Genomic DNA, 12749 nt, shown 5'->3' with positions numbered 1-12749 from the left:
GTTTCAAAATAAATAATGTTTGAAATAAAATAGTTCTTAAGTACATATTAAAATAAATAGTCACTGTGTCTTTTTTAACCTGTGTAGGTAGTCGTAAATATATATTCTAAAGAAAAATACTTTACATATATTAATCTACGTTAATTGAAAGATTGCTCACAATTATACAAATCCCAATATAGAACAATTCATAATAGTTTCAAATGATGAAGTAATATATAATAATATGTATGTTTTAAACTACCATAGATATCTTAAGTGCATCTAACTAAAATTTAGTTGATTGGGCACAAATGGTGGGGGTTATGGTATGTTCTTTGACCATGCCATCCACCAAGGTTCAAACCCATAGAGGTATGATATAAGAGATGAGGTTGGGATTGTGTTTCAAAAACTTTGACAAAATGGATACCCGTAAGCCTTGACTTTTAGCCGAGAAGATATGAACATAATGTTAATTGCCCAGTTAAGAACTAGCTCACACCATCTTAGGTGCGAAACAGGGAGGTGGAAAACACCTAAGAGGAATGGGTTGATAGGATTTGTCTTCTTTGCACATCTAGATCAGTAGGAATGGAATGACATTACATTATGGATTGTGCAACTTTTGATGACATTCAAAGCAAATATATGAATATACTAAAAGTTGAGTCTTTAAATACTTTGTTCGAATGGAGATTACTTGGTCAAAATTCACAACAAAAGAAACCTAATCAACAAGGATTAGCGGTCGCTTTTGGGTTGCTTCCAGGGTTGGTCGATTGGTTCTTTAGAGATCATTGTGTTGTGTTGTTCTCAATTTCGGTCCCATAGACTACCTGGTCTCGTGGATGTCATTAAAAATATTTGTTCATTTGTTCATTCATAAATTTGTGCTTATGTATTAATTAAACAAACTTGTATAAATTAAAAAAAATAAGTTGTCTAAAACCACAAGAAATACTCAAGTAATAATGAGATATATAAATATAAACACCTCAAAATTAATATATCTCCTATAATATAAATATATTTATTAAGATATTTTACTAATATTTTAAGGACATGGTTTTGACAAATACCATGTGAGCTATTGTATTTAGAATATTGATTTTAAGAATCACTACGGTAACATATGTAATGTTGTGCTGCCCTTGGAGATGCGGAGGTTTTGGCTAATACCATTTGAGTTGTTTGTATCGAGACTCTTCATTTTGATAATCACGTCGTGAAAATATATAATGTTGTGCCACGGGAGAGGCGGAGGGTGAGGAAAACTCAATAATAATCAGTGATGGGGATGATGTTATTTCTAACGCAAGATCTTTGTCTGGTACGACCGCCCACATGTACTATTACCCAGACAACCCCACCGTTATTGATTTGCTCAACAATTAGAATCCGCAAACAGAAGCGTGGCAATGGCGGATTGTTATACAGTGCCAGGCAGATAAGGGCACAACAAGATGATCCTTCTCCTTCCCAGTTTTTAAGGCGAATCGAGCAAGCTTGGTCGATTTCTAAGGTACCCATCTTAGAAGAAAAATCTTTTTGTTTAGTTTTGTTTTGGGCAAATCTAATTAATAATTTAAACTTCACATTTTATCTTCAGCTGGTCTTATTGCATTAGAAACAAATGGTGCATATTAATTATCTGAAATTTGTTGCTTTTGCAATCCTTAATGTAATGTTACAAGGGAGATTTCTGGAAAATATTGTCTGAAATAAAATTTAGGGATGTACTTTTTCACGCTTTGTGACTCACCATCTATATGAATGATCAAAACTTTGAGTTTTTTTCCTCCTTAAGTGGATTCACTTTTTCCTCTACAACCCTCTATTATATGCCAAGATATCATTGGAGGGCTCAAAGTTTTACTTATTTTTCTGGTCATGGACAACAACCCTGCACCCCTAGGTTTATAAATAGATTGATTTCTAAGTTTGTTACAGTCTTTTCAGTGCATCACAATTACAAAGAAGTCACGCGGAAAACCTATGAGAGACAAGTTTGATTAATGATTTGATTCTGGAATGTTGAACAATTATTTCTGTCACTGTTCTTTACCATGTTTTTTTTTACAATGCCCAATTCCTGTGAGTTCACGTAGAAATCCAAGGGCTTTGGGGATCGGCTGCAATTAATTCGATAACATCATTTCTTTTACAGAAACAAAAGATTTTGAATTCTGCCAAATTTGAATTCTATCCTATCTTCATAGTAATAGAACTTGCGGTCGACCTCATTTTGTTTCCTTCCTTCTTAGATCAGTTCTGTTGGTGTAGACAGATTGCCAAGTTAGAGTTTAAATTTGGTAGTGAGATAAATATTTGAAAGATTTATAAAATAAAATTGAAGTGAATCCTTTTATGGGCTTAAAGGTAAACTCAAATGCTACCTTTATTTTTACAGATTGAAAGACATTCGCCAACCCTACATCACAAATCATTATATATTTTATCCCATTAGTATTCTATCAAACATTAAATTATTATTACTATTATTATATTAATATAGAATTGAATTGCATGGCTGACATCTAGCCTCCATGTTGCGTCTGGTCAATGCTTGCAATTGGGCTTATCAGTGATCCGGCTAATCTGGGATGGGGAACTTAGCAAATAATCATACAGGTTTTGAATTAAAGAAATTGATAAATATTTTGAAATAATTGATAATTCAATAATATTATTAATTCACCTCTAATCTACTACTCCATCCTCTTCTGAAAACACCCATATGACAACAAATAGCTATTGATCTCAATTTTTATTCAAAGAACCTTTTACCTGGTATAAAACAGTACTTGAAAAATTAATTATAAAAAGATGTGTAAGGAATGAATATAATAATTGTAAGTGAAACTTGGTACACTATGCAAAGTTTAAACTAATAAACATTAAAAACATGACAATGATCACATTGAAATTTGAACATTAATAATGGTGGACAGAGTTTTGGAACTTTGGGAGCAAACCAGGAATAAGTATAAGAATTGCCTGCAAATGAAACTTTGGCATACTAAGTGAAGTTTTAACTAATAAACATAAAAAACATGACAATGATTGCATAAACTCTAACAATGGTGGGTGGTGATTTGGGGTCAAGGGACAGTGCCCCTTGTGGGGATTTGGGGCAGAGCCCTCAATGGGGTCAAGGGTTAGTGTTCCTTGTGGGTGTTGGGGGTAGAGTCCTGAGCGAGTTTGCAGAAGGGTTGAGGGGAAGCACCCCTCCACATTACTTGTCGGGATACAAGGTGGGTTCAAGGAGTGGAGCCACCGTCAGCAAGCACAAATAAGGCCTCCAAAACCTCACAAACCTTCATTATGAATGTCATTTTCACAAATTTATCACCTTTTTGTGTATTCAGTTGGAGTTTGGAATTGGGGGCCACGAGAGACTCCTAGGCATCCCTGGGATAGTCAAGGGACTATTGAGAGTCCCCGAGATGTCACGGGGATATCTCCAACATCCTCAGCATCTCAGGGGCATCATGGTGGCAGTGCGGTGGGTGGACGTCTCCCCCAAGTTCCCAGATCTCGGAAACATCCCCATCCCATAAATGTGGGGATTTGGCTGGTGACGCGTCCCCCAAGAACAATGGTATAAGCATTACAGTGTTATTGCTGGGCCTTCATGTGCTGTAATAAGGCTCATGATTTCTCCACTGTATCAGTGTGCTGTGTTGTGCCAGTTCAGATTTGATTTTTGAAATAGCTTCACATTTTTTTCCTGTAAAGTGTAAATATACTACAGTACAAGTTTTTGGTGAGGATTTGCAATCAATAGGTCATTAATGTCATCACATGGCATGATAGGATGAGTAGATCCAGATCACTGACAGGAATATTTGCTAGGTAAAATCATCATCAAAAAACAGCAAACAATGGTACTCTCAAATCTTAGAATCTAGACGGTACTTTGAACTTTCAGCTCATTTGTAATGGATTTCAATTTTCAGCTACTACGATCATTGATATTCAAATGATTACATTTTGATTTATAATTTGACAATGGGCATTGTTTAATTAATATAACTTATAACTCATTGTTATCATTAATCAATTATAGGACCATTCTGTCAGTTATGCATTTACTTTTTAGATTTGCATAAATTATGGTATCGTCTATATACATATATAGAAATATATACATATAAGAACCTAAAAAAATGAGATGATTGGTGATTAGGTTTCTTTTAGAGTGTGCAAGCGATGAGTTTAAATTAAAACATTTAAGCCTACTCTAACTCTAATTAACTACCTCTTGAGTTGGGAGTGACAAAAGACGAGACAATACACCCAGGCAGAAAACTAAAAAAACAAACGTGATATGATGAAAATAAATGGAAATTAGAAGCTGAAATTTTGCACCTGGAATACAACAGAATAAACACTGGTGAAAGAAAATCCAATTTTGTTGAAATTTGACACTGGGACACTTGTGTAATGCTTTTTGGGATAGGCCTGAGGTCAGGGTGCTTTACAGGATAATTCTGTGTGTCAAATGACCTGAACGTTTTGGGGAAGTTCAGCACTGAGATTCTGAGAACTTTTGTCTTCTATATAGTCAGTCAAATTAGAACAGGAGATAAAATGAGGATAATGCTGCTATTGAAATATGGGAAAAAGAGAAGGAAAACAGGGAAAAAGGAACAACACACTTGATAAAATGATGTTGCAACAGCTGATCTGGCTCCATAAGCTCGGTAGAGGCTGCCTGAAATTTTAAGGGCTGTTTGATATAAGGACAAATCCACCAAACAAATGCAAAGCACCCTTGGGGGTTGTTGTGTCCTCACCCTAGAAATACATTAAACTTTCAGGGATTTCTTCAAATGTTCCCTTCTTTACTTTTCCTCTTGCACAATCTATCCAATTTGCCCAGAAAGTTTTGGATTTGACCTTCAAGCTCAGTTTGGCTTTGTGAACCTTACAGAATGGAATGGTTAAAGGGGAGTCTGCCCTGTTGATGTTCAAACAAGATCCACATAAAAATGATAATGACAAGTAAAAATCAGATTTGATTCTTTGAACTACGAGTAGCATGAAACTCAAACCCTAAATGGATAGAAGATGAAACAAAGAAACAGGAGGTAGAAGGATATAATGGGAGAAGGAAAAGAGGGATCAAATGGGCACGAAGGTGATGAAAAAGGTTTTGGAGATGGAGAGGAATGAGGGGAGAAGGATAGTGAAGGAAATTAGGAAGAAATAGGGCCTAATATAATGGCTGTGGAAGGGAGAATTGGGCAACATGGTGTTAGAAAGAGAAAATGAGACCAAGGGAGAGTTAAATGCTTGCACAAGTGTCCACGAGCCTCCAAAAAGTGATGTAAAGTTCCAACATGTTGTTGCTTTGCTACAACAGTGCCCCAAAGTTGTAATGCTTCAAAGGTAGAAATACAAGATGGTAGCTATTATGAAGAAGAGAAATAAGAGAGGAATTTTGAATTGTGATTATGAAATGAGGGAGATGAGAGGCTTATTTATAGGTTTTTAGGTGGTATTCAGCCAAGAGGAAGGTGAAGACATGTTAGGTGTTAATACGAGTCTAGCATATAATTATGGTGGTAAAAGGAGCAAAGGAAAGTGCTGCCCCACAGGTTTAAGAGTTTACATAAGTGTTCATTCATCTGATGAGGCTCAATTTTCTATGGGACATATAGAGAAGCAAGAGACATCAAATGGTGACAATTTTATGTTCATTTGATTTATTAAAGGTGAGATATAAGGAGTGGAATGGAAGGGTCAATGACACATGGAGGAGAGCTACAAACATCAAATAAAGGGTTGGAAAAGGATATTTACTGTTTGGGAATGATAGACAAGGCATAGAAGAAGGGGCAGAAACACGTGGGCATAGGGAAAAGCAAAGGGAAGACAAGGATAAGTAAGGGGAACAAGGGGCTAAAAAGAGGTAAAAACACATAGGAAAGGTGAACACTAGAATTGATGTAAATATATATATATATATATGCTGTGATCACAACTTGGTGTGTTGGTTCATCTGATCATTAGCTTCATATAGCCTCAGCTGCACAATCTGTACGCAATGGGGACCATTGCTCATCAAGAAAAGGAGTATGATCCATGTGTAGCTTCACATTGTAGTTCATCAGCAGAACTGCATGCCTTCTATGATTCTATCCCTTGGTGTAAGTCTGTGTGGAAGAGTGTAACCTTAGGAGGTCTTCAAGCAGATGCAAGCTTGAACAACTTTCTCAAGCTTATGCAAGGTTATTTAGCATCACGCATCACACATGCTTTGCACAACTTCCTTATTGTTGTAATGTTCCCGTTTTATGTGGCTGGGTTGGCCACACTGAAACATTAAATAAATAACAAATTAAAATATTAAAATAAAATATTAATAAAAGCCCTTAGACCGACTTATTTTGCTTGGTCGGTTATGTCTATACACTTGAGCTGACTTGTATTATAAGGAAACATTATTGATTATTTTGTTTTATCCTGGAGGCCAATATGCTTTATATGATTATCTTTAATTCTTGTTGGGTCGACCTGTTTTGGCCAATGCCTATATATGAAGCGGAAGGATTCAATTGAAGGCATTGAATGAGTTTCATATTCTACGAATTAAACAAATACAACTGCTCTTAGACGCAGACCTGAGAGTTGCCTAGTAGTGGGACAAAAACCCTACTATCTTACCGTTTGTGGTTGCCTGAGATGCCAACCTTAGGACCTGCAAGGAGTTCGTTACCAGTCAGATGAATGACACCAGAGAGCAAGCAAGAACTTAGGAGTAGAATCAGATTATCTACAAGGGCATTCATGCAGGAGAAAAAGAGTCTGATCTTTTAAGGGAGAATCGATAATTCTGGGCCAGCAATTACAATCTGTCCAGCTACCTGTACCATCTTACGTAGGTCAGATATACTTTGCTGTGTGTCTATGGCAGCAGCAAAGTAAACATTTGATTGAGCTAATAAGGGTTGGGTTGTGTAAATGAGTCATTTGTAAGTCTGACATTGCAGCCATCTCAGATCGAGGGAAGCTGTTTTGTAACAGGTGACTTGTTATCTGAAAACTATGTCTGGTCATATTAAAGTCTAATTTTATTAATTCATGCCAGCTGTGTGTATATATTATTGGCTTCCCGTGTCTGAATATGCAGAATATCAATAGGTGATTATAGATAGAAATTGATGAAGCAAGGTTAAACTGCTCCATTTGCAATTTCTCATAGCTGTGCAACATATAATCGTCAATTCTGAAAATGGGAATTTTATGAGCAGAAATGATATTTCAGTTTTATAATTTTCTGTATTAAAAAATTTGATATTCTAAGTTAGAATATTTCAGTTGTATCAGAACCACCTTTCTGCTAGCCTGTGAGGGTTTGTGATGCAGATCCATGAAAATAAGAAGCTATGGATCCGATGACATTCTTTCCCCTATTCAAGCCAAATTGCTAAAAAGATGGGACATAGAATCCCTAAAGGAAGAACGATGATTAGATGAACCTGCTAGGGAAGTGGCTAGATGTCATGCCAAATATATGATCTTACGGCCAGCTATACGTCAAGATCTGTCCTTTGCTGATTACTTTGAGCTTAAAATGAATGTGTGAAGGAGAAATAGATATAAGGAGCAGCCCTGCAAGGAGAATTTTGGATTAGGACGACGGGATCCAAAAAGGTACACATTTGAAGCGATCAAAATCGTTGAAGAGTATTTAGGGCTGTCTGATCAAATTAAATCTGTATTTATTTTTTATGATTATTTGAGATATTTGGATTGGGTAAATCCAAGGGAAAGGGAACTTTATGACAACATAAGGCAAATGAGAACAAAAGAGAAAAATTCAGCAGCAAAAAAAGTGGAATTTGAAATGGAAAAGAATGCAAAAGCAGAGGATGAGGTTAAAGAGAGTGAGATGATAATAATGTAGAAAGAAGGATCAGAATTTCAAGTTGTCAAAAAAGAGGACACTCCATAACAGAAGATAGTAATATCCAAGAGTCCTCAATCTAAACTTTAGGTATGGATATAATTGCATTTTGTAATGATGATCCACAAAATATGAGAATGATGGGTCCATGCAATAAAATGCAAAATATTAGTTGTGTTGTGGTGATGATTGGTTCTTTTGAGATTGAGAGCCATAAAAAAGAATTACAGGTTTATTTTGAGAGTCCCATGATTATGCACTCCGATTATATGGAGGTGGGCCAAGAAACATTCACACTCTTTGGTTCCCGGTTTGATAAGATAGAGTTTGGAAGAGGGATGTTTATATTAGAGTAACACAACAGAATGTTGGAGCTGTGATTCGGAGGTTTATATTGGATCTAGGTATTCAGTTTTGGTATGCAAGTGTGGATTGCTTGAGGACAAGCAAACTCCGGGACGGGAAGACTGTAATGTCCCTGTTTTATATGGCTGGGTTGGCCACCTTGAAACATGAAATAAATAATAAATTAAATTTATTAAATAAAATTTTTAATTAAGGCCCTTAGGCTTACTTGTTTTGCTTGGCCGGTCCGGTTATGTCTATACACTTGAGCCAACTTGTATTATAAGGAAACATTATTGATTATTTTGTTTTATCCTGGAGGCCAACATGCTTTATCTGATTAGTGCACAAACTTTAGTCAAGGCTTGTGATATGTGAAAAATGATTTATGAGGACTTACTAAGCCCTTGTCGTTCCTTTTAGTCTTTTGATCAACTATGGTCCTTTGCTACTTTTGAAAAATACATTAAAGGAAATGGTTCCAAGCTGCTAAATCAAATGGAGTATGAAGGCTGAGGCCTTCGCAAGGACAACTGAGGCATCATCGATTTCCTCTAGATGGAGACGAGGTTGCACAATGTTGGTTTGAGTTACATTGTTGGTCCTGCAAGTGGAGAAGGTTCTTCACACTTCTTATTGTAGTTAAGCATAGGTGAGGCATTTGCATCAGGCCTTGCATCAAGCAATTCAAGTTTCTACACTTGCATGACATGTAATCCTAACCTGAATATCCTTGTCAGATCCACAAGAGTTGCATGTGCATTTCAACAATGTTCACATTATCAAGAGTTTCATGCCTCTTGATAATGCTTGACACAGAAGGAACCGTGCAATGAATCCTTAGTCATACTCTATGCAACAATTGTTACGTGTACACCATCTCGTGTAAGAACAAAACATAGTTTAAATACAAAACAGATGAAGATGTTCTTGGTGAAGATCGCAACACACACTTTAGTTGCATGTAGTTGAAAAGTGTGGGGATATTCGTCCAAGTGGTCTTTGTGGAAAGAGTAACCATTTACAATCCTCTTGTTTGCTCTTAGATGTTCACACACACAAAGGAGTGTGCATACACTAAAGCAACATGGTTGGTGGATTGACTTTGACAGATGGGGAAATGTCACCTCCTCTTTGCAATGTGCTTTTAGGTGCATGTCAGCAACTAAATAGTAATACATCCTAATTGCACATCCGTGTATACATTGACGTTACAATAAAGAATCATCACGTTTGTGGTTCCTCACTTGCATCAGGCTGTTCTTTGTGCTCACACAAGCAACTTCATATTGTTTTGTAGAATTGATGCACATGGGGTTTCTGAACTTTACTGTTGTATGTTGAGCTATGCGTATGCATCTCTAAAAATCTCTAGGTGTATCCAATGCAATATGGTAAAAAATTTGATGCAAATAAAATAAAATGCATTAAAACCCTCACGCCCCTCCCCCCACTTGCACACAAATAAAACTTAGGAAGAGAGAAAAATGGATGGGTCTCAACAACTAGGCTTGATCAAGGGCCCAATGTACTAAAATATCTTATAAATAGAGAAAAGGAGAAAACCTGTAGGAAAAAACCTCTTTAAAAGAGAGAACATGAAAAGGATTGAAAAGTCTTCCCAAAGGAAGAGATAGCATTCCTTGATAGACTAGGTATATGAACATCAAGAATTCCATTGAAAGAAGTATGAAACTGTAAACAGTTGCCAAATAGCCAACTTCTATACTAATGGAACCGAAAAATCTCCAATAAAGTCAGGATCGGAGAGCCACAAATCTACATGAATGATAAAATCAACACTACCTAAACTTTGCATAGATACAAACAAGATGCCGATGGCACACAAATCTGCACGAGTGTTCACAACAACACTACTTGAAATTTGTGTAGATGGTGAACTCACCCTAATATATTGCATCCAGGCAGGTGCCGATAATTTCATAAATGCTGATCAACCGAAGAAGGTAGAAGGTGATTTCCATAAATAACACTGCGAGAGTGTATATGGTATGTGTTCGAGTTCACTAGAATACATAGGTAACTCATTGCTCCTTCTGCCTAATATATAGGAACAAGTACTAAGTACATAGCTCACTCCAAAACAAAATCAAGAAACAATTAGCACAAGTACAAACAGCAAAACACTCCCCATTCTGCTGACTAGGAAGAGTTATAGGAAATCCACTGAAAATTGTTACAGCAAAGCAATACAAGAAGAAGCAACATGAAATGCCCAAGATGAAGTACTTGCAATTGAAAAGGATGTGCAATAACAAGGCACCCATGCATGAAGGTAGATGAGGTTGTGATGGCAAAAAAAAAAGTGCACACAACAAACCTTGGCGCTTTATAAGCAAAATCCTCAAATCCAAAGCAAAGTAGAAGACGTATAGGAAATCTTCTGAAAATTGTTACAACAAAGCAATGCAAGAAGAAACAACATGAAATAATCAATATGAAGTACCTGCAATTGAAAAGGATGTGCAATATAACAAGGCACACCATGCATGAAGGTAGATGAGGTTGTGATGGCAAAAAAAAAGTGCACACGACAAACCCTCCTTGGCACTTTACAAGCAAAATCCTCAAATGCAAAGAAAAGTGTGGCACTTTTAATTCAGTGCATTTACAAATCTTAATGTGCATTCAGTAGATTCTTACAATGTCCAAAAATATACCAAATGGCAAAAAGATGAGAAGAGATCTTGTTACGTATTTGAATCACATTTTGAGGACTTATCAGATGTCTGTCAGTAAAATGATTCGTAGGATTGCGTCTAAGATAATAATTACAAAACACAAATACTTAAAAAGTGATCTAATGTCCAATGGCATATTGCACTCATCTAGAAATACACAGATTATTTTAATTTGATATTATCATGCAATTCCTAATTGTCTGCTGCTAATTATTTTGACTGGACTATTGATTAAAGATAGAACAGGGGTTTGGTGTACTCAAGTTCTTTTTGTTATATACCATCATGAGTTCGTTCAAGGAGTTGTTCTGAAAACATAATTGATAAGATTGACTGTTCTCTAACCAAAAAACTATTGAATGTTTTTTGTTGCAGCAACCAAGGCCGGTGCCTTGTTCTTCATGTGATGCAAATGGATATGTAGAGTGTAAATGGTGTAGGGGGACAGGTTTTTTCATACTAGGAGACAATATGCTTTGTGAAGTACCATCACGGAATACAACTTGTGTAATTTGTGCAGGGCAGGTACAATCTTGCATGGAATCATATATTATGATCTTCTGCATGTATCATACATGGCATTTTGCATTAAACTTTGTTCTCTGCTTGCTAGAAAGTTGTAAGATTGTATTTTCATATATCTGCATCCTCAATCATCTGTCTCTATCATTTTGATTTCACATTTTACCATATGACTTCATCTCCATTTTGTTCCCAGGGCTCAGTAAGCTGTTCTGATTGCAAAGGAACGGGATACAAGGCAAAATGGCTAGCTCAACCTCCTATGGAAACAGCTGAAAGTGAACCTACATGAAAATCTGTCTGAACTTGATTATTAGCATCAAACATGTTAGCCATGTACAGTGGTCCTCAGTTGTGGTAGTACTTGGCATTGCCAATTTAAAATGTGCAGACTTGAAGCGTGCGTCAAAAGCTAATTAATCTCACTGGGATGTTACCATGCGAAGGGAAGTTGTGTTATTTTGGGACAATGGTAGAGCAATTATAAGTAATTTTTTATTTGAGAACGATTTGTTTGCAGTTCATCAATTTGCAAAATTCTTCTAGATCAGACTGCACAGGAATGTACATAACTTTGGGGTCTGAACTTAATTTACCCGTGTGGTCTGATCTACATGAATATTGCAAATATATGCTACTGCTTAGTGTATTTAGGGTTTATAATGGGCTAGTGAGGTACTGATCAAGAAACTTTTGACTTTTAGAACACCTACTATACAGGGTGGTATGACAAAATATTTTGCTTCAGAAGCTGAACTACCAAAATTACATTGACTAATTTATTGGATACCAAGAGTCTCGAATTGTTGGAGGATATTATGTTGGAGTACTCTAGTTTATACTTTATTCTACTGTTGTAGAATAATGTATCTTTAGCTGCAAGTTCGGAAAGCAGAGTTTGTATTTTTAGCATTGTTTTTAAATCAGCAAATGAATATATGGCAATTTATATATATCACATTGTCAGCAGCCATAATGAAAAGATACAGATTTTCTGATGCAATGCTATATCTTGAATCTACGATCAGTCATTCTAGTGTTTAACTTTACAGTGCAAGAACATTTGATTTGTGCAGAGACAAAGTGCTCAAAGCTAAACAGAATTCTAATTACAAAAATTGTGATTGACTTTAAAGTAATTCAATTTTTTTTTTGTATGTATCTTGATTCTAAAGAGAATATTACAGATGCATGTTTACCATCAATTTGTATGGTCTGCACGTGAAATAAAATTCTGTAGTTTTCTATATATTTCTTTGAACAATATTATTTTTGTTGTTAAT

The 12749-nt window shown here is 36.0% G+C and overlaps 1 protein-coding gene across 1 annotated transcript; it reads left to right on the top strand.

Moving 5' to 3' along the window:
• Positions 1–1093: 1093 nt before the first annotated feature.
• On the top strand, positions 1094–12424 carry LOC131068329 (uncharacterized). The gene is made up of 3 exons (XM_058003505.2): positions 1094–1504; positions 11320–11469; positions 11663–12424. The coding sequence occupies exons 1-3, from the start codon at positions 1274–1276 to the stop codon at positions 11756–11758; spliced, it is 477 nt and encodes a 158-aa protein (XP_057859488.2). The 5' UTR covers positions 1094–1273; the 3' UTR covers positions 11759–12424.
• Positions 12425–12749: the final 325 nt, after the last annotated feature.

This window comes from Cryptomeria japonica, chromosome 11 (genome assembly GCF_030272615.1).
Source record: "Cryptomeria japonica chromosome 11, Sugi_1.0, whole genome shotgun sequence".
Classification (NCBI taxonomy): Eukaryota; Viridiplantae; Streptophyta; class Pinopsida; order Cupressales; family Cupressaceae; genus Cryptomeria; species Cryptomeria japonica.
This window is presented reverse-complemented; position numbering and strand designations above follow the sequence as displayed.